The sequence below is a fragment of the Pocillopora verrucosa genome, chromosome 3, assembly GCF_036669915.1.
Source record: "Pocillopora verrucosa isolate sample1 chromosome 3, ASM3666991v2, whole genome shotgun sequence".
NCBI classification, from domain to species: domain Eukaryota; kingdom Metazoa; phylum Cnidaria; class Anthozoa; order Scleractinia; family Pocilloporidae; genus Pocillopora; species Pocillopora verrucosa.
In genome coordinates, this window is record NC_089314.1 from 25151063 (window position 1) to 25174149 (window position 23087).

General features: G+C 36.9%; 1 protein-coding gene, 1 long non-coding RNA gene and 1 pseudogene across 6 annotated transcripts in view; 1 reads left to right on the forward strand and 2 right to left on the reverse strand.

Moving 5' to 3' along the window:
* Nucleotides 1-23087, reverse strand: part of LOC131800309 (large ribosomal subunit protein eL14-like) — a 34385-nt gene that overhangs the window by 4499 nt on the left and 6799 nt on the right. The window contains exons 1-4 of one of the 3 annotated variants that reach the window (XM_059117993.2): nucleotides 22798-22850; nucleotides 22601-22702; nucleotides 20841-21089; nucleotides 18949-19046 (exon numbers count right to left, since the gene is read on the reverse strand). In XM_059117993.2, coding sequence (XP_058973976.1) covers nucleotides 18990-19046; nucleotides 20841-21089; nucleotides 22601-22702; nucleotides 22798-22800 — 411 coding nt within the window. In that variant the 5' untranslated portion in view covers nucleotides 22801-22850 and the 3' untranslated portion in view covers nucleotides 18949-18989. Of the gene's footprint in view, nucleotides 1-18948; nucleotides 19047-20840; nucleotides 21090-22600; nucleotides 22703-22797; nucleotides 22851-23087 lie in introns of those variants that run through there. The other 2 variants (XM_066163805.1, XM_066163806.1) reach the window with 2 other exon arrangements.
* Nucleotides 1337-7132, reverse strand: LOC131800312 (uncharacterized). Of its 3 annotated transcripts, none has more exons than XR_010716968.1 (4): nucleotides 6993-7132; nucleotides 5944-5996; nucleotides 5661-5693; nucleotides 1337-4518 (listed from the first exon to the last, which is right to left on the reverse strand). It is a non-coding gene; the product is annotated as an uncharacterized lncRNA (long non-coding RNA). The 3 variants fall into 3 exon arrangements; XR_010716969.1 differs by having other exon boundaries at nucleotides 1337-3135; nucleotides 4476-5693; XR_009341454.2 differs by having other exon boundaries at nucleotides 1337-5693.
* On the forward strand, nucleotides 7364-18901 carry LOC131800310 (uncharacterized; annotated as a pseudogene).

The following is a 23087-nucleotide window of genomic DNA, read 5'->3' on the forward strand; positions in this document are numbered from 1 at the left end:
TAACGTCTAAAGATTTGATATGGCAAAATTGGAAACTCGGAGTAAAGATAGAATATGGGAGCTAAGGGTTATATAAATTCTCAGAGTTTACCCCGTTTTCCTATAACTAATTCATTAAAACAAAGGAAAATCAAGGTAAAGATTTGACATAACAACTTAGGTTATATTCCACTTACGTGATGGATTGTCAGAACTTATCCCGTTTTTCTAGAAGTCGTTGAACAAATGGAAAATCAGGGTAAAGATTGGACATTGCAAGTCATGATATTAACCACTCGTGGAAAGAATTGTCACGATTTACCCCGTTTTTGTAGAGTTAATTCAACAAATTGGGGTAAAGATTGGATATCGAAAAGTTATGATATTATCCACTTGTAGGTTGGTTCAGAAAATGGAAAATTGGGGTGAAGATTGGATTTGGCATGTTAGGATATATTCTACATGCTGGATAAATTGTCAGAATTCAATTAAAAATGGAAAATAGCGATCAATATTGGATATGTCAAGTTGGCATACTTTGCATATGCAGGGTACGAGCTGTTTAACTGTTTTGATTTTCGAATGCGCTCAAAACAAGGAAATAGGGATGAACAGGTATACCGCATTCGTAAGTTAGATCGCCGGAATTGCACCCTTTATTCGCGTAAAAGAATGTTGGGTTGGGGGTAGGTGTCGGAAGGTTACCCTCGGGCGAAGTCAATAATTTGAGCCGGTACATTATAGAATCCCTGCACAAAGCCTGGGACTCGACAAATATCACTGAGCCTGAGGAGATTTTTGCGCTGGAAAAGAGAATGTAGCCTTCCCTATAAAATATTTATCAGTCTGCAAGTTTTGGTGCTATGTTTCACCACTGTGATGTTCTGGTTGTTGAGACCGGTCTGCATATTACTCACACCCTTAGAATTTAACTCAATTTAGCGTTTAAAATGTTTTCAGGCAATTGGAAATTTTCCCAGAAGTCGCTGTATACACAGATGCATGTGCATATATTGACGGCAAACTATTGGTTTATCTTTGCTTGACAAGCAAAGTGAACGTCTACATAGAGGCTTACGGGTACTATGCGCCGTCAGATAAAACATTGTAATAGAATATTTGAAGGGTTGAGTGCAAAAGAAGCCATTCCAAAAGGATTTCATTCCAGAGAGACATCTGCCCAAAAAGTGGGATGCTTATATGAGAAAAGAGAAGAAAACCAAACTTAAGTGATTCAGATTTAATTAAATTTTTAACAGATGACAAAATTTAAAAAGCAATAACTTTCTTGCCACTATTAACATGCATCACGAAAGAAGACAATTGAGCAGTAACTATTATTCATGCTAATGCTAAGTCAAAGCTTTGTCACAGTTTATTTCTCAACAAGATACTGTAGATGAATATAAAGAGTGATTTTATCCAACCGGTAAAATTGGTCATAAACTACTGTACATTACAAACATTTTTGGTTTATGTCATGTTTTCCACACACAACATGGGGTGATCCAACAATCAAACATGCGTGCTGGTGTCATACAGGTTTGTTTACATACTGTTTCATGGGTTAAGTAAAATCACTCTAGTTGTTCCTTTTTTATTTTTTCATATAAATTTTGGTTACCTTTTTCCTGCTATGATATCCTTTGTTGACAAGAGTTGATAAATAGAATAAATAGGATACACAGTAAGTATTTGGAACAAATAAACACTTTTTGTGTCATTTAGGCAGGAGTGATTGGTGCTGAATATTTTTTCTAACCACATGTGCAAACTGTAATTAACCTAACTAAAAATTCAAGCTTAAATTGCTCATCTGGCAAACAAATGGGTAGTTAAAAAAAAAAAACTCCTTTAGTTGTACTTGAACATGCAACACTTCTATGGAAATAAACATCTTCAGTACAAATAATTCAAGCAAAGAAACAGGTGAAATAGGGATTTTTCGGAATTTGTGAAATATAAAGTAGACTACAGTGCACTAATATACAATAACTCCATCCTATCCTTTTACTCACTTGCAACCATTTGGCTCTAATTGTTCAATACTATTTCACAGATAACAGAAAGTAACTCTTTCTGTCCTTCCAATTTGCCCTTATATACTTTTGAATAAAATAAAGAAGTTGACACTAGATTGAGGAGTCAAGGCTATTTTACTCACCCATTCATTCATAATTGTTGGAAAGACTTCTTTTGTATATGGGTTGCTGTAAATGTAAAGGTTTTAAATAGATTCTATGCAATTTAAATGTTTGTGTCATTTTTTAAAATTTTACTGCTCTGGAAATGTATTGGATGTGAAACTCTGGAACTTAACAATTCCAAAGGAGGTTTTGTGGACAAATTCATGGGTCTGATGTGAATATACTTAACCCCTTAACTCCCATGAGTGACCAAGAAAGAATTTCTCCTCACAATATCAACCAGATAAGTGATGAGAATAGAGAAAAGTATCACATTGGAAATAATTAGTTGATCCAATACTAAATTCTCTAAAGTAACATTATAAGAATTGTATGGCTGACAGTGAGAAGAATTACAAATTGAATCTGGGAGTTAAAGGGTTAAGAGGTCACATTCTCTGTTGATGTTCTCTGGCCTGTTCATGTCTAGCTATTATTCACAATTTGGAGCTGGGGAATTTTGGATATAACTGTTAGAGTGAACACATGACCTGTTAGGTGTTTAATTATTAGTATTACACTGTGCCAAATAGCTTGTCTTACTGATTTTATTTCTAAACAATGTAGCAAAAAACTCATCTTACAAAAACGAAGAGACAAAGAGTGAAAATGGTCAACATAATCATTAATTACCTTGAATATTGTTTTCATTTGACAACTCTGTGTCTTTGTCCAGTAGTTGAATGTCTAATGGGGGAAGAGGAGGAGGGAAACAAATGGATCATCTTCCATATCTTCATAATCCTCCTCAAAATCCCCTGATTCATACTTACCAGGAAAAGCAACACCAAAACCAGAAGAAACCTCTTCCATGATTTTTTCAGGACTAAATTGACTCACTCCTGTTCTGCATTTCTTGATTCCATCTTCACCTATTCTTGCACTGCTGTCTTCACCAGCACAATTCACAAAACAGTATCTAACAGTTTTTCATAAACATATTTCTGGCATCCATTGAAGCTACAATCTGCTAAATAAAATAAAGTATTTGTGAATAAGTAATAGCTATAGAAGATTGCTACCTTTAACATACATTTATTGATTAACCCAATTACACCCAAACATCAGTAAGCATATTCTCCTACTGTTCCCTATACATTTCCTGAGCTGTTGACATGGAGAATTTGTTTAAAAATCAAGAGTTTTATAAGTTGTTGGTCATTTCCTTGATTCTTGTGACCCTAATGTTTGATTCAGGGGTGATATTGAAAAGGGAAATTTGAAGCTTGTCACTCTTAGGGGTTAGAGGGTTAAGATTTTTTCTCTCATTAATGTATTGCAAACTGTACATAACTGGTAAAACAGATCCTATTTAATGGTTCAGAGATGACCTTTCTACAAGTAACTGGAGTTGAGGCCGTGGAAGATGTTCTGTCTTTTTTGTTTTCCAGCTGGAGGTAACTGTTATTTCTTAGCACAATTATTTTCTAGCATCTCTTAGCTGATCAGAGTTTTCCTGCTCAAGTTAACTGTTATTTTCTATAAAACAGAATAATGTACATAAGGACCCAGGCATGAAGCGAAGAAACCTTCCTTGGAAACCTTGGAAACAAGACAATAATGTTTTTAATTGCTCAGATCAAAACTGAAAAATTTATTTAATATGATACATAATGTTATATAATCTTGAATGTTACATAATGTTAAAAACATCAAGGCCAACAGTGATTCTGAATACAAAATTTAATAAATTTGACACCTGTGGAGTATGTAGCATCGCTTATGAATGAGACAAGAGCGTGCTTTTAAATTTCCATCATACCTGAATAATGTCTGTGTAAAATTTGAGCTCAAATGTGGTATTTTGAACTTATAAATCTACTCCTGGCAAGTGGCCCTCACAACCTATCTTTACATGTAACTGCCAATAAAATAACCCTCCATCTTCATAAAGATCTCAGTAAGCTTTTAAGGCCTTCCTGTCATTTTTTTAAAGCATGGCCTTGCAAAACACTGAGACACTATTAGCACCACAATAAAAAAAAAGCAAGAACCCTCAACTGGCTGAAACTTGCATCATTTAGTTGCATACTATTCTTCCCAGATTTCCTTATAAATTTGCCTATATTTAGTGGACACCTCTATAACACAGACAATGGGGAAGGTTCTCAGAGGGGTTACCTTTGATACTTTTATAACTATAAAATTAATAGCTTTCACTGCAGTTTAAAGTGATTTAATTTTTAAAATAAAGTTAACTTCTTCACTTATCACACAACACTTGTGCAAAGTATGTCAATTGTAAATATCAAATATGGAGAGTTACAAATTACTTTCAGTACTTTATAGTGCTAGCAATGTGTTCCTTACCATCATTTTTCTGTGTTTTATTTCCATTTACAGACTCAAGTGGCTGTTATGAAAAAACAAATTCAAACAATTTTACCTCACTTCTAAGTAAGAAATCACAAGACTAAACAACAAGTGCAGAAACTTAGACATACTTAGGCTAAAACCCTAATTCAAAAAAAAAATGTACCACTGTCTTTGGTACCATCCTGTTCCTCCCCTATTTTCATTTTTTTTTACTTTTCTTTTCTATTAATTTGCAAACACATACAATGCTTCTTCTCAATGGGAAGAGTTTCCATAAAAACCCAAATAACCAGAAAGAGTATTGGCAAGATTGATAACCAAATGAGTAGTGGTATTGAATTAGAGATTGTAGCAATTCACCAACCTGACTATTACACCCCATTCTTTTTCCCCAGGTCTATGTGAACTAGAATTTGAGCACAGAATGCAATACCTCACCAAACATCCGCTAGGATGAATCACTTAAAAGTATACATGATTATCATCTCTTGCCAAGATTGCACACTTCACTTCAATGTTTTTATTACTACACATATGGGGGCTTTGGTAATATTGTGGAAAGGAGGGACAATGTTTGAGCAGCTGGGAGGGATTAAAATGACAGTGTGGCAGCCATTTATTCCCTATTGGATGGCAAAGTCTATGGAACCTTTCCCTAGAAATTTAAAAGTTTGGAGAGAGTCCATTTTAGGCCACTTATTTCTCAAGTGGGCTAAAAATTATATCTGCTACAAGGAAGAGTATTGACACTAATCTCATGAATAGAGCAGCTTTTACATAAATAACTATATAAACATTATACATAGCAATGTTGTCTCGTAGAGGATGTCTGTGTGGTCTTGTTTGATTTTTACCTTTCCCTTGCTCAAAAATATGAAATGGTGCCCAGGACAACATTACATTTTGGAGCACAGTGCTGTGATTTCTGACACAGTATATTTAAAGTGATTACTGATGGCAAAGGAATTAATTGGTACTTCAATGATGAATGTAGAGCACAGCAATCAATGTAAACCATCATACCAAAAAACATGGTGACTGGTACATTCACCTAGAACTCTTTGTGCAAGAAAATCCTGGAACCACTCAAAAAATCAAGCAGAAAAGGTCTGGAAAATTTAAACTTTGCATACATAATGTTGTTGTTTTGTGAAATATTGCTTTCTACATGTGCCTTACCCTGTAAGTGGATTGAATCTATTGGGTAAACACCTGAAAAAATAATAATATTGATACAAATAAATGAGGGTTTAGTATAGGTATGTTGTGGTTTAGTTTTATCCTTAGTTTAATTCTTTTACTTTTAATAGAAGCCAAATTGATAGTGACATATCATCTCACCATAACTTAGGAGCTAAATTTTATCTTTCTTTACACAAAATGCATTTTTCATTCATACCATTAACAAAACTTTTATAACTAGCGCATAATTTTCCAAGAAAATGTTTACAATGGAGCTTACCACCTCATCAGCACTTTTGATTACTTTGCTTTGCTGCTAGTCCTTATCCATGCCTGTATGAATGATATTAAGTAAGGGTGAAAGGATTGGTATTTTCTTCATAGACTGGAGATAGTTGCAGAGAGTGTCTCCATTGATATATGGATTATCAAACACTCACAATGAACGCCAACAAGACCAAGTTCTTGCTAACAACTGTAGGAGCAATAATCACTAATAATGGGCAATAGTCTATATTGAATTAAGTATTCATTTGTGTATGAATTAGTATTTATTTAATTTTAATGTTTGTAACACTCAATTGAAAAAGTATGTAAAATGTGTAACATATAAAATACATATTATTGTGGTATATTCCTTATAATTTAGTTCAAGGGGCTTTATTCTAAATAGACCAAAAGAAAGAAAGTGGCATATGTCTGCCACTGATATTAATAAAAAAAGCACATATTATTGAGTGAAGAGTAATTTTGCTTCAAATTTGTGTCCCTCTGGGTGAGCAAAGAGAATGATTTAACGCATTGTAACCCAACTGTTACTTGCTGGAGAGCATTAGGAGCCACCACCCTATCCTTTATAAGAGACCAGATCTTCATCATATGTGTAAGAAGTTTGTGAGTTAACTTTCCAGGATATGTGAACTTTGACACCGACCATACATCCTAGCTGAATTTTTGTGTAGCCCTATACATTTACAATGATTACATGTCTTCCACTGTATCCATAATAGCCATCAGTGTAGACACTATGAGATTGCTACATGTAACATAGTACAAATTATTATGAGGCTGGAAGAAAGTCACAAGTTTTTGATCATTGAAACACCGACATCTGTCCTGTTTTGTAATCGTGTAATATCTGATTTTGCATGGCCCAAACAAAATAAAAAAGTCAGTCCTCGACACAGAAGGATTCAATGAATCTAGGTATCACGCAGCAACATGAAATCTACAGGAATTTAACACAAAACTTGAACGCGATCTTTGAAGAATGGTTGTAATATTTAAATTTTAAAAAGATACTAGCATGAAATGCAACGAAAACCTTACCTTACTGAACTAGCTCTGACAGAAAAGTAAGGAAAACCACGAGGCAATGTCAAATTCTCGTCTTCCTAAGCCTTCTAATATATGGAAGAAAATTTCCCTAATACCTCGCACTTAAAAAAGCTACCAGAATCTTACTCTTTCACCAATCAGAAGCGTCCCAAAAGGCATCAAGGACAGCCCATGAAACAAGGATAGCCCATGAAGTTCTCAAGCTCTTAACGATCTTTCTACACTTTTGCATTGCATCCCTCCCCTAGTTGGGAAGTGACACACGGAAGACGCGACTACAGTTAACGCACTTTGATTGGAAGAAGTAAAACCGCATTCTATTGGTTATAAGATGTGAGGACATCGCTACAAAGGAAGACACAACCGCCATGCTATATTTCTTCATTACTTCTTCAATAACAATTTTGCTTTTGTCGCCGCCCGAGTAAAGTTGAAGATGGCCTCCGCAAAGGATGAAAATTGCATAAGTCCATATAGGAGACTTCTCCTAGAAATGTCGATGGAACTGTCTAACAAAGATCTGGAGCGGTTGATGTATGCTGTAGGGGATCGTCTTCCCAGGAGATTGACAGAAAACATAGAAAGCGGACTGAAGTTATTTGAAGCACTCGAACAAGATGTACACATTGGTCCACAGAATCTGACTTTGCTATATGATGGGTTTAAAGCGATCGGCAGAGTGGATCTTGCGCAAAGCATTCAGGTTTTTTCAAGAAAACTCCACAAAGCTGATGACAATCCGGATGAGACTGACGGTAATTCTGTATAGGGTGTATCTTGTAGAGAAAAACATTACTCACTCGTTGTCGCATCGGTCGCAAACGTCAGTCTTTAGATCCGAGTTTCTTAGAAAAAAAAAACAAATAAGTGTTTTGATGCAAATCTGGAAACTTACTCGAATTGCTTTATTTAATATTTACAAACAACAGGAATATCTGAATAAAAAATATCGTTTACCCGTAAAAGTATTTTAATACTTAAAAGTTCGATCTGAATTCGACAACGCAGTAATCAAGTTGCAACATAAACATCTTAGAATACTTCGCCTTACAGAGCTCTGCACACCTCACTTTTTAATTCCCAAACCTAAAATTTTTTAAGGCATAAATTACTATTAAAATATTAAGGAAGTGAGTTCAGGTAAAATTATTTAGACACAGGGAATTCTTTTATATTTGTTACGATTTTGTCTTAACTAGATGGGCAAGGTGACATGGTTCCTGACGGGGTAGGGGACGGTAGTGATCCGGAACCAAAAGGAAGTGATCTTGCTGACAATGGTGCCCGAAAAGGTACAGATACGAATAAACTTAGTGAACTGGTTCATTCTGAGTATCGCTCCATAATAGAGAACTTTTTTTCTAATCTTATTTTAAGTTTTAACCCAACAATTTTTTCCAGTGGAAACCTTAAAACCTGGAGATTTGAGCTTTTAATTAACCCAAGTTCTTCCCCCTCTCCCTCCCACCCAACTCGGCCCTAGATTAGGAAAAAAGGAATCCCGTGGGGTATAACATCATGCTAGCAACGTATCAAGAAAAGCGGATCGGCCTAAAGTTGAGCAGGCTTTGTTTAATGAATAGGGCCTTTTCTTCCAACTCAGCAGCTGCAGCTGACGAACATGTCATGACATTTCGATCTGTAGTTGATCAGCCACATCTTGCGAATCCTAGAAATACTTCAACAGGGTTAAGTGGCGGTAATGCGGATGGCCGTACAGCTGAACATCTTGTTTCTGTCAGAAGTGATGCTTCGCTAACTGTTACAAATAATGGTGAGAACCTGAAAAGGGAAGGAAATTAATACTTTAAATACTTTAGGAATGTGGACAACAAGTGAACTACTTATAAAACTTTATGCGTCACTGTTGCTTTGTGAACGTTTAAATATATGCTTTGGGCAGTTTAACTGATCTCTGGATAGCAAATTAATTGAACCAGTTTCCAATTGAGTGTCAAAACTAATCCGAGATTTCTTTGCTTTTGCTTATCTTCGCTTAGTGATTGGTCAAGAAATCTAGAACCACTTTCTGAAACAATCATGCAGATTCGAAACTAAAACCGATTCTCGCGTATGAGGCAGTTTCTCTTTTCCACTAGGAGTTTTCACTGGCTATTTCCGATGATTTCCTTTGTTCTGATTGGCTATTTCTGATGTTTTCCTTTGTTCTGATTGGCTGTTGTCATCAATGTGGTTTGTGTGTGAAATCTCTTTCCTTCTTTAAATTTCAGGCTCCTCTTTAGAATCCGCGCGGGAACCCTGTCCTGCACCTTCTCGGGCTTTCGTCCATGGATCGTCTGATCGACTCCAGCCTGATCCAGCTGCAGGACCTGCACCTGCTCGATACGTAAACTTTCTGGTTCACGAGGGCTACGTAGTGGAAATCTTGGGAGGAAAACATTATAAGACCCCTGATGGAGAATTTGTAGAAATGAAGAGTGGGACGCAATAAAAAATACACGTCAAAAATTCTCATGCTTATGGTAAAAGTCATACATATTACTGTTTTAAAAACATTTTTCAACTTTATCACCATGTTAAATTGGGGTGAAAACATACTGTCAGATTTCAATGGACTCCTGTTACTGACTGCGCTACCACGTTCTTCTTGACAAGAACTTCACCCCTACCCTGATGAACGGACCTGCACCGGTCCCACCCCAGAAAATCATAACCAGGGTGACTCTATTTTCGCTGGTGCATGGGGAACACCTCACTGCACCTGAAAACTGGTCATTTACTTGGAGGTCAAGGGACGTTATAAGTGTCTACCAATTATACAATTTCTTTCTCACTTTTCATTGAGTCCCTTTCGTTTCTTTTTGCATGGAAGACTGAACTCGTCAATACTCTATGATGAAGATCTCGATTTTATACATATAAGATCATTGACCACTTGCACCTTTTTTCCAGGTTGCCATGTCGACATATCTATTGATGGTTATGACGTAGGGGGATGGGCTCTACGTGGTGGAGAAGAGATGTCAATAGAAAGACCAGCTTATGAGGCCAAGAAGTTCACCTTCTACCGAGTGAAAACTGCACCGAAAGAGGCAGGAATTGAATCTGGCCAGCCCGAAAATGGAGTTGTTAAATGCGTGTTCACACCTGAAGCTTTTCTTAACATTCCAGTGATCACCTCTGATTCGTCTCAGCCTTTGAATGCGAGCATACCTCCATCGGCGACAGTTGGTGATTTGAAACGTAAATTGCAGCACCAGATGGGAGTTATGGATGACCCCTATCAAGTTCTGGCTAAAAGCGACAAGGTCCTATCAAATGGTACACGACTACGGTAAGAAATATAAAGCCTACAAGCCTATAGGATGATCCTTTGGATGGCGGACTAGTAAGGGATAAAATCTTGTCAATTTTCTCTTTTTTTCCATCAGAGATATAATTGAGAAACCCATGGATTTGAGACTAATAGATGCAGAAATATCAATTACAGTAACAGCCGAGGCGTGTTCCAATTGTCCTTTTCCAATAAAGGTGCATCCCGGCAAGGTAAAGGTCCATTATCTCATGGAACAGATAGAAGGGAAGATTCAAGTCCCAATCAGGGATCAAAAGCTTTACCATGAGGGAAACCTCTTGTCAGCCGCACCAAGTAGCTATCTTCCTGATAAACTTATCTGCAGTCCACGTCCGTCTGTGAATGTCATTATCCCCGAGTACATTCACATAACTGTAGAAGATCAGAGTGGCCACTCACACTCCGTGAAAGTGGACAAAGAAAAGAACTTAAAGGCGGTCAAAGAAGAAATTACCTTGTGCTGTAACCTGCAGGAAAACGAAGAGGCTACGTTTACTTTCAATGGAAAGCACCTCTGCCCTTCTAAAGACAAAGGAACCTTATCAAGCCTTGGTATTTGCTCTGGATCGAAGCTTGAGTTGACAGTGAGGATTCTTTACATCGAAGTCAAAGTTTTCTTCTCCGATAACTCTTCATCAGTCAGTGTGAAGTGTGATCCCCAAGAAACATTCCGGGATTTGGTTACAAAGATCTTAAAACGGCGCAACAGAAGAAAGTGCAGGGTTACATTTGTAATAGATGGACGAGAGTTTGATCCGAATAAAGACAAGGGTCCGTTACAAGGTATATTTTATTCCTCAAAGTTAATCTATCACTAATAATAACAGTGTTACTAAATGGCTGCGGCGTAGGGTGAAAGAAAGATACTATTGCGGCAACGTCACCTTATATGATAGTGTAACAAGCGAGATAATATATTCGGTTAACTTTCTCTGATCTAGATTACGGCGTTGCGCATGGCTGTACGCTTCGGGTGACGAGTCATCCCACTTCGGTCGGTACTAGGCATAGGATCATACTCGACGGGTAAGTGTATAAAATATGGCTGACTGAGTGCATAGAAATGCAAATATCCTGATACTTCGTAAACTTTTTAGCCGCCATAGACAAGAACAAAGACGTACATTTAGAACGCGAGGTGACTTTATTTTGCGAGGACTCAGATTCCTTTTAGCATCTAATTTATAATTGGCGTTCATTGACCTCGACGTGGTCGAACTGGCTTCTTTAATCCCTAATCAATTTGTTAAGGTGGTGAGAAAGAGGACAAATGACGATTTAGACTACAAAAGGTTTTCATTCAAAACCACTGAGAAAAGCGGACCTACTAAAATCTCAACGTTGTAAAGCTAAAACAGGCAATTTGTTAAACTATAAACCTTGATTAGGTTTAGAGCGCGTGCGTGAATTTCTGTCCGAGATAACTTTAATAAGCGTGGATACAACGTAGTAATATTTGCCCTGTCTATTTCTCTTTCAAATAGGCCTCAGATGTTAGGAGCTGTAGGTAAGCAAAGCACCAATGGGAATGGGTGGAGAAGGTGTAACAAATCAGGAAATGAACATTTATGCTGCAATCCCTATTCAATTGCTATCCGTCAAGCAAATCTTAAGAATTAGCATTTGGAGACGTCTTTTTCAGGGTACAGAATTTTAGTGATGAATAGTAGGGGGAGGGGAGTGCAGAGTACGCAAGGATTTGGAAAACAATGACGAGTCTTGGTTTTGCGAGATTCGTCCTAATTTCAAACATAAACTTTTTGTCGCTGGGTTTTGCCGACCACCTAACTCCACAATAGACACTTTAAAGGCACTCACGAAGTCCCTTCAACTCGTCAGCAAAGCAACCTTCGACCAGCTTTTGGCCTGTTGGGACGTTAGTCTCCCTACCATCAACTGGAAAACCTGTACTTTCATCAACAATGACTCCATCTGCAGCTATTTTACAAAACTAGTGCGAGACAATTACTTGGGGCAACTGGTTGATTCCCGTACACGGAATACCATCATGTTGGATCTGGCCCTCACTAAGACAGTACCGCTCGCGTATAGCTCTAAAGAACCAATTTTTTAGCAAATTTCAAGTACATCTCTATTACTCGTGTATTTTACAGGAAAAAGACAATTCTTGGCTCACTGTAGAGATGGTGCGCAATTATCCTTTTCTTAAGTGAAGTTTTTTGCTACAAATATTTCGTAACTTGCATGACGAAGCATTTTTTCTATTTTCACTTTTTGTTTTAATTTGCCATTATGAGGAGGATAGTTTGGGGGAGTTTTTTTTTATCTTAAAAGATCAGGGGGTAGGGGGCAGGGGGTAGCTGTCAACTGGGACTTTGTTCTGTTACTGCCCCCGTCACGAAATCCTTTTTTGTTCACCTCGCCTTTTATACAAAACTAACAAGTTCTAGTCGCTTATTTTAATAATGTCGTGTTGCAGTTTGGTTGCCTGTTACGACTACGTCTTGTTCTGACTCATATGCAAATTTTTTAGGCGTAACCGGAGTAGCCTCTTGTTTTATTATTTGTCAAATCATCGATCGATGTTCCCCAAATTGCTCGAAAAGGGAAAGGGAAAAATGAAATGCAAGATGCATGTAGTTCAAGTATGTTTAAGACTCGCCGGTGCGTATAATTAGGTATGGGGAGCCGTTTGTCCCAAATATTAATCACTAGTGGTAAAACTCAACCGTCCATTTTAAGATACACGCATTTGAGTTCTAAATAACTTATCTCGAGTAAATTTCTCTTTTAGTATCTATGGAAGCAGGGTCACACTCTGGAGATGGTGAGTAATTTTCCTTTCCTATAAGTTTAATTTTTTTGCTACTGATAAGATACATGAAAAAATTACTCAGTTCTGATTGGTTAAGATAAATTTAGTTTTCAGGTAATTCAGTGCAGAAGAGGGTTAATTCAGTGCTCAGACACTTTGTTTTAATTTGCCATCATGAGGAGGATCATGTGGGGGAGTTAAAGATCGGGAGGGGGGGCAGGGGGCAGCTGTTAATTGGGCTTTGTCTTATTACTGCCCCCTGTCACGAACTTATTTTTTATGGATCTGTAAATTTTGTAACGAATAAATTAAATTAGACGAACGCTAAAGTTTTTCATACATCAAACTCTGGTTACAAGGAGAAGTTTATTCATTAAACTGCCTGATCAGCTTTCCCTTTTCTCATTTTTTTAACATTGAGAGATCTCGTTTTGGTTATGTAAACGGTCCATTTATGCTAGATAATTACGCCAGTCTTTGGGTGCTCACTTCACTTTTACACTGCACCACAGCCTCTTACATGTTTAAGTAGGATAAACTGAAAAAATTGCTTTCCAACTTGTTAAGTCAACCGTCCATTTAAAGAGAACGCAACTAAGCTCTAAAGAACTAATTTCTAGCAAATTTCAAGTACATCTCTATTACTCGTGTATTTTACAGAAAAAAGACAATTCTGGTATCACTGTAGAAAAGGTGAGCAATTACCCTTAAGTGAAGTTTTTTCCTACAAATATTTCGTAACTTGCATGAAGAAGCATTTTTCTATTTTCACTTTTTGTTTTGATTTGCCATTATGAGGAGGATAGTTTGGGGGAGTTTTTTTTATCTTAAAAGATCAGGGGGTAGGGGGCAGGGGGTAGCTGTCAACTGGGGCTTTGTTCTGTTACTGCCCCCGTCACGAAATTCTTTTTTTTTCACCTCGCCTTTTATACAAAACTAACAAGTTCTAGTCGCTTATTTTAATGGTGTTGCAGTTTGGTTGCCTGTTACGACTACGTCTTGTTCTGACTCATATGCAAATTTTTTAGGCGTAACCGGAGTAGCCTCGTTTTATTATTTGTCAAATCATCGATCGATGTTCACCAAATTGCTCGAAAAAGGAAATACAATGTTTAAGACTTGCCAGCGCGTATAATTAGGTATGGGAAGCATTTGTGCCAAAGATATCAATCATTAGTGATAAAACTCAATCGTTAGTGCTAAAACATCAATCGTAGCGATAAAACTCAATCATTAGTGCTAGTATTGATTTGTTATCGATTTTACCTTGAGCTAGTCTCTCGCTTGTTAAGCAAAGGTGAACCAATCAAATCCTGCTCACTTTCATGAAATCTGATAAGGGACACTGAAATGAGAATAAAGGTAAAGACTACGAAGACTCATCAACTCTTTTTTTTCACGACTTCAACCTTTTTAAAAATTGAATTAAGTTGGAGTGCCAAAGTTTTCCATACGTCAAACTCTGATTTCAAGGAAAGTTTTGTTCATGAAATTACTCGATCAGCTTTCATTTATCTCATTTTTCTTTTAACATTGAAAGCTCTCTCTTTTGTTAGGTAAACGGTCCACTATAGAGAATTACACTAGTTCCCTGAGTGCTCACTTCCTTTTTGCACCGCACTACAGTCTCTAACATGTTTAGATAGAATAATCTCACAAAAAATAGCTTGCTTGCTTGTCAAGTCAACCGCCCATTTTAGGAGACTCGTAGTTGAGTTCTAAAGAACTAATTTCCAGTAAATTTCAAGTACCTCTGTATTACTCTTGTAATTTATAGATGATGAGCTAACCTTTGGTACTTTGAGATGGAGAGAGTAACTTCCTTTTTTTTTAACTTAAGTCTTTTACTACAAATATTTCGTAGCTTGCATGACGATACAATTCATCTAGTTTAAGAGACTCGTCAAACTCTTGCCAAGAACAGCTAAAATTAAGGGTTTCTCGAGCAATTTTTGTTTTGATTTGCCATTATCAGGAGGATAATAATAATTTGTTATCTTAAAAGATTTGGGGGGCAGGGGGGCAGGGGGTAACTGTCAATTGGGACTTTCCTGTTACTGCCCCCCGTCACGAACTTTTTTTTTTTGTATCTGTACATTTTTGTAACGAATAAATTAAATTAGGGTATCAAAGTGTTATACACCTTAGTTTCCGTGCAACTGGTGAGTAATTTTCCCTTTTTCTGTTTTAAGTTTTGTGCTATAAATATTTGGTAGCTTGCATTACTCGGTGTTTTGTCTAATTTAAGAGACCCGTCATACTCCTCCTAAAGAAAGCTAAAATCAGGAGTGTTTCTCTTTTTACTTTGATTTGCCATGATGAGGAAGATCATGATGTAAGTAAGTTTAAGATCGGGGGGGGGGGCCAGGGGCAGAGGCAGCTGTCAATTGTGACTTTGTCCTATTACTGCCCCCTGTCACGAACTTCTTTTTTATGTATCTGTACATTTTGTAACGAATAAATTAAATTCAATCAGGGTACCCAAAATTTCAATCCGTTGGTTCCTCTGCAAGCGGTGAGTAATTTTCCTCTTTTCTAGTTTAAGTTTTTCGCTAAAAATATAAATATTTCGTAGATGTACATTTTTGTAACGAATAAATTAAATTCAAGTGGAGCGCCAAAGTTTTCCATACGTCAAATTTTGATTTTAAGGAAAATTTCATTCATGAAACTACTCGATCTCATTTTTTTTAACATTGAGAGCTATCGCTTATGTTACGTTAACGGTTCATTAAAAGAGAATTACACTAGTTCCCTGAGTGCTCACTTTACTTTCACGCCGCACCACAGCCTCTTACATGTTTAAGTGGCATAATCTAAAAAACTAGCTTGCTTACTGTCAATTGGGACTTTGCCCTATTACTGCCCCTAGTCACATACTGCTTTTTTATGTATCTGTATATTTTTGTTACGAATAAATTAAATTAAATTAGAGGAATGCTTAAGTTTTCCATGCATCAAATTCTACTTACAAGGAAGATTTTGACTGTAAATATATGAAAATCATATATGTGCACTGGGGTTGAAGAAACGAAAATAGAAGCAATCCTCGCAGATATGAATATACTACTGAACTAGTAGTGAAATTCATTAAACTACTCGATCAGCTTTTCTTCTTCTCATTTTTTTTTTTTTAACAATGAGAGCTCTCGCCTTTGTTACGTAGACGGTTATTAATAGAGAATTATACTAGTTCCCCGAGTGCTCACTTCACTTTTACACCGCACCACAGCCTCTTACATGTTTAAGTAGGATAATCTTAAAAAGTAATTTCTAATGAATTTTAAGTACCTCTCTATTACTCTTGTAATTTACAGAAGAGGATCTATCCTGTGGTTTCTCTGGAATTTGTGAGTAATTTTCGTGCTTGCATTGCAAAGCAATTTGTCTAGTTTTAGAGACTCGTCAGGCCCCTCCCAAAAAGCAGGGGCTGAAAAAGCTAAAATGAAGGGTGTTCCTCAGAACCTTTTTTTTCGTATTTGTCATTGTGATGAGGATCATGTGGAGGAGCTTTGGATCAGCCATTCTCGATCAGATACATACAGTATATGAATTTGATTTCTGTTTGACTTGAAGAATTTAGGCAGGGATGCGAGATTCTAGGTGCATATGATTCGTATCTCAAAGATACGTTTCGTTTCTCGATGTTTCTTTCTCTGATACATATGGGATACTTTAGCTTTCGAATGCCAGATAATCGCTTGATAATCAGATAACTTCCATCAAGTATTTCAACTTTTCAATTTCCCCTCTCATTCTCTAACGTCATACGGTACAATTAACCAAAACCTCTTTACTTACTGAACTTCCCTGTGCAAAAAGGAAGAACATTATTTCCTGTCACCGAAATGTGTCCCTTATAGAAGCAGACAAATCAAAATAAACAGATCTCCCCTTTTCTATTTCACTGCTATGTCTACAGAAAGAATTCATTTATGACTGAGAAATAAGGCCTCAGAGGAAGAGGAGGAATGAGAGAGTCGGACGCGATTACTACGCGTACCATCCCATGTTGGAAACTTTTCAATTTAAAATATGCGTGAATAAGTCATTCTTCAGTTTACTGAATTTAAGTAGACTGTTTCTCGCGATTATTTTGCATTCGAATTTCCCACCTCGATGATACTGTGTGCGATATTTCCCGGCTATGATTCTGAATTATATCATCTTGCTAATGCATCGATCAATTCCAAGCTTCAAAATCTCCCTTCAGGGAACCCAATTGGCCCACCCACGGACCAGATTTAATGGTCAATTTTTATGCAAAAGACAAAATCAGGGTCGTGACTTTCTACTCATTGACCAAGCTTTAAAACTTGTAAACCTTGTAGACCTTTTCTTCTGAGCTGTTCGTCAGTGAAAGTGAACTTTACCTATTAAAAGATAAAACGCGTGTATTCCTTTGGAAAGACTTGACACTTCCTTCTCCACCCTAGCTGGGAAAGGTTCAAATACCCCAACCCCTGGGCAAAGAAAACAGTCAAATACCCGTGGGTTTTCCTGGTAAAGATGTTGAAATTTAGAGTTGGTCGGCACTTAGGATTATTGGCCCGGGGTCTTCGGTGTGGGTTGGCAGTATGGACTGAGCGCAGGGAGGTCTGTATTTTAACAACCGAAGGCCAATATTTCCCTTACGACAAGAGCAAGCGAGGTTAGTAGGCAGTTTATCTCATGGCACTCAGACCAAGCTTGTTTATTTTATTTTTACTAGCTTTCAAAAAGCGCACAGCTTATGACCGTTTCTGTGGTGGAAACGGACCTCAGGGCAAAATCCCAATCAAATAAGAAAACTAGTCTGAACGCTTAGATCTACCCCAGGACTACCTTGCCATATAAATGCAATAATAATACAATCGTAAATATGTCCTAGAATATTTGTATATCTGCCGTCAATGCCCTTTTCCTATTACATGTAAAGTTCACGGTTGTGCCAATGTCGTTGAACCGGATCCAGCATGGAGATCAGGTGGAACAACATTACAAGGCCACAGTACACAACAGTTTACCAAGGCTGAACCAATAAGAGTGGATCATTCACGGAGGGTGGAACTGGTAATCAGGCTTGTAGCCAGGTAATACACCACTTGGCACATTAAAAAAGGGACGGGTCAGTTATTTGTTTTGGAATAGTCCTTCGTACCTGGCTCGATGATTAGCCGTTGTTATGGAAATGAGCCGTGTATTATCTCCTAGGTACGACTTGAGAGAGTAGCGGTATTCGACCTAAATGTCTCTCGTTATTACAAGGATTTTTAAACAAGAGCTTTTCTAAAGTAACCCCGAGCTGTCACGAGCTAATTACAAAATTGTTTAGGGAAAATTTTAACACAGTCATTTACGACCAAGGAAAACCGGTTTCTCCAACACCGAGGGCGAGTTGTAGATGTTAGTTCTTTGTTGTTAATATTCTTGTATGTCTCTCTACTTTTTAGAGATGGAGAAAAAGATCTAGAATTTCCCAAAGGTGAATGTAAACCGCTGTCAACTCTGACACCACCACCTGTCCAAGAGTAGGGCAGACAATGAATCGGTGTAAATGGAAGTCAGTTCAACAAGTAGATTCTAATTTCTTTAGGTTTGTCTTGTTCACCGATGACAGCAAAATATGTTAAAAACAAAATTCTACAGTAAGCTGAATAATACGAGCGTTCAGATTTGTTCTTTCTTATAATCTGTTGGAAGATAGATGATATCACCATCAACAAGTTTTTACTTCTTTTACATTATATGAAACACGTAGATTCCATGTTGCTGTTGATCAGTTCAGTAATAGATCATAGAAGTTGTAAAATATGGCAAGAACATCAGTGACATGTACTTCGCATTTATTAAAGAAATAACTTTGAAAGCACCAATCCTCTCAAACAAATATTTTTATTTCATCTTAAAAGCAAGATTACACTTTGGCCTCTTTGCGCAACTTCTTCAGTTCAGCTTTAAGAACTCTGTTTTTCTGTGAAGCAAAACAAAAGCTTTCATTAGACACTACATCCGCATTACCATCACCGCATTTCCTTGAATGAGCATCCCCACTCTAATATGCACCCTTCCCTGAATAAACTTCCCACCGAATTGGCCATAATATTAAACAAGCACCCCTTGTCAATAAGTGCCCTCCCCCCCTCCGCTCTCTCACTATCTAAGATAGTAGGGACACAACGAAAACCTGTTTCTATTACCACTTCGTTTTAAACATAAGCTTCAACTACAGTGGAAGCAGTACAGGTGGATTATTTCTTCATAAGCACCCATCCTTTTAGTGGAAATTTTAACTAAGCACTTGAGCACTGAGGAATACATTTTGTACAGGTAGACTGTGTGCAGGTACAACACCCTCAAAAAGCCCAACACGATCGGTCACACTTTATTTATGTCTTATTCTGAGAAAGGTTAGCAATGTCAATTCAAAATAGTCCTGAGCCCTTACACTAATAAATGGATAAAGGGGGTAAGTTTCTCTTTCAGAAGGGGAGTTTAACAAGATGAGTTGATCATGTAAGCTGTCCAGGCGAATGATGAAGGACTAACACTCTTAACATAAGCTTTGAAACTCTTTATAGTAGCCAACTTACTATATCAACTCAGTTGATAAAACCAAAATATCTTGCACTAATAAGCCTCACATAACTATTCCAATTACATAGAATTATGCAAAAATATTTCTGAGGTTGGAAATTTTTACACCACTGATGGTAACATATAACTTGGCTATTTTCAGTTATCTTAACAGCTGTGTCCAAATCTAAGGTTGAAAAGTTTCACATAGCATATAAAATAAATTTGGCCACTTATGAATCAAAATTAACAATAACTAAACAATCTAGAAAAAATAGTTCTCTCTTATGGATAAACAAATTTTAATAAGGAAATTTGTCACAACTATGGTGCAAAGAAAAACCCATGCCACTGATAAGGAGTTAACCTCAAACCAAAAAATATCATCAAATCAACCCTCTGAGAAAGAAAAATGAGGTGAAGATGTTGCATAATCTGGTTGTTAAATTACAGCAAATTTTAGCTCTGACACAAAATAAATAGAAACACAAAATGACGTTATGACCATCACCATGTAACAGTTTTAAAAGTAATTTTCACAAAGGCCAAAGTTTGATACATTTTGACATGACCTAGGACCCAGGAACACTGGGTATATCAGCTACAGGTTCAGTGGTAAAATTCCAGGAAGAATATGGTGTGTATTGAGAATAGCATTTAATTCCAAACCATATTTCCAGAAGTCTCCAACAACAGTTACACTATATCATTGCAAATATTGCGTGAAACAAACACATGTGCATTGTACCCAAGATGTACTTATCATATATTTAAATAATATAATGAGTTGCATTATACTTGCATTTAGGTTTTGTTATTATCTAAGACCTATTAGCAGACAGACATTTTCATGATGTCACCATTAACAACATTTTGCTTTGTTTTCACTTAAGAGATAAAGTTTCTATGTCATGGTGGTACCACTCAGTAACAGATCACAGAAGACCCCATTGCTTCCCCTTGTGTGCCACTTTTTTTGTTCTTACCACAATTTGACATCATCTGTGATCTATTACTGAACAGAAGCATGGCAACATTGAATCTCTTTGTTAATCCGTGAACAGACACTGCACTCTTCTGATTGGGTGTGGTGCTTAATTGTACCTTTGCTTCTTTCTTCAATTTAGGGTGGGATTTTATTTTAAAGAAAAGAAAGCGAGGAATATCATTTAATACTTTGACAGTGGCTTACCCTCTGCTTGGCCAATTTGAGCTTAAAGCGATCAAAGTCAGTGAGAGTTGCTCGCTTCTTCTTTGTGGCCAGTTTCTTGGCCCAGGCTGTCTTTTCCCACTTTTCAAGGATCTCTCCCTTCTCAAAGGCGTTCTTCACTGGTCCACTCTTAGCAGAGGGTCCAACTTTGACCTTGAAGTCAGTGAGGGAGAGGTGCTTGAAGTTAAGGGCTTGGCGGCACACATTGGTACAGGGCCCATCAATAAGAGCCTGTTGAAAAAGATTTAAGTAAAAATTCTGCTGATTAAATTTTATTTTCCAAGGCCAAGGCAATTTTACTTAATGTAGTATTTATAAGGAAAAAACCTCTCTTGCTTTCTCAAGTCTTGCAGTAATTTTTTGCAAGTCAATTACAGATATTAGTAAAAATTTGTGTTACAATACATTAGAAGTGGATAGCTTACATATAAATTGCCTTCCGCTCCAAAGATCTAATTCCCTTTACTGACTTCCATACAATTCCTAATATGTTAGTTTGGAGAATTTGGTATTGGGTCAACTAATAATCCCCTAATTTTCTTTATTCACATTACTTGTCTAATTAATATCACATTGATATTGTAAGGAGAAGTTCTGTCTTGGTCAATCTTGGGAGTTCAAGAGCACTATCACCCTTAACTCCCAAGATCTGATTGTCAATTCTTCCCTCTAGCTGCTATACATTTCCTTGTAAATCGGTTATGAGAATTTGCTTTTCAATCAAGGTAATATCTTGTAGCTGATGAGTTTAAGTATTCTTGTTACCTGTTTGCTGAATAATGTATGGATATCATAGGGAAAAGTAACATGTTAATCACTTCCGGAAGTTAAAGTGTTAAGTCCCCATTTGTGTGCACATGAACATCTGTCACTGCAGGTGAGTTTTCCCTTTTTAACTTAATAAGTGGAGTTCCCCCCTAACAAGTGATATTCAGTGGGAAATCTGTTTGTAACTTGTCTTATACTATCAATCACTGAAGACGACACAGATGAGGAGAGAAAATAGAATGAAAACAACTAGGGGCTGTTATGTTGGTGTAACACATTATAAGATTTAAAATAATAACTGAGTTTTTCTAAAGATTTTGCTGAAAAACACAAAAAAGAAACAACTGACACTGAAATAAAAGGGGTGACAAAATAATTAAGATAATAAGTTACAAGGAGACAATTTGACAAATCAGATGACTTTGTACAATTGCTTGGCAACCAGGTACATAGTATACCAAGATGGCTGCCTTGATGGAAACTAATTCAAAACATAATACCAGGCTTTCATAATACCAGGAAAGAAAAACAAAATTAACAAAATAAATTTCACTTCAGTGCTCCAAGAAAAGAATGCAACAGCCAAGAGCACGAAGAAGGTACAGCTGACTGCATACAACATTGAGATCATTGTTATTGTATAAAAATAAGCTTGTTATAAATCATCCTACCCAGACGAAGGGTACTCGCTTAGATTCAAGACACAGAAATCAACTGAATCGAACCATCAGTCAAGCAAAGTACATATAAAAGAAAAAAACATGCTGATTTCTTTAGGAATGAGCGAAACTCATGATCAATTTTGAAATCGACCTCTTCAAATACACAAACGGAATCAAACCCCACTTGCAACTTCCTAAATGATGTTTGATTAGTCTATAATATTGATAAAAGCATTTCTAACGAATTATTGACATGATATTAACTTCAGATCGTTCATATAAAATGGAGATATAATCTGTAAAAACACTTACTCGATTCTGATCCACCACATCAACTATGACACAAAGTTTTCCTTCATCGGGCCCAGAGTTAATAAGGGCTACACGGCCAATCTCCACCAAACGCTTGTACACCTGAAGGATTTTTTCACAAAAAATGAGCGCAATGCGACACTCCAAAGTTTACTTATTTTGACGAATACTTCTAAGTGTATCACACGTGGACTTACCATCTTGGAATATCCGCGAGAAAGGACAAATCTTTGTCAAGGTCCCGTATGTAATGAGGCGCGCAAAGCGTTAAGGGTATACTCTCAGTTAACCGCTGAATGGTATAATTGGCGGCGCAAATGTAGAGGAATGGATGAGCTGATTCATACTACTATAGACGGTCAAAATAGACATTTAAGAGTTATTTGAGAATTAAAATGGCCTTTTTTTTCACATTAATCAATATTAAGCTTATTAACTTTCTCTTTTACTATATTATGAGCTGGTAATAAAAAAAAAAAGTCCGAAG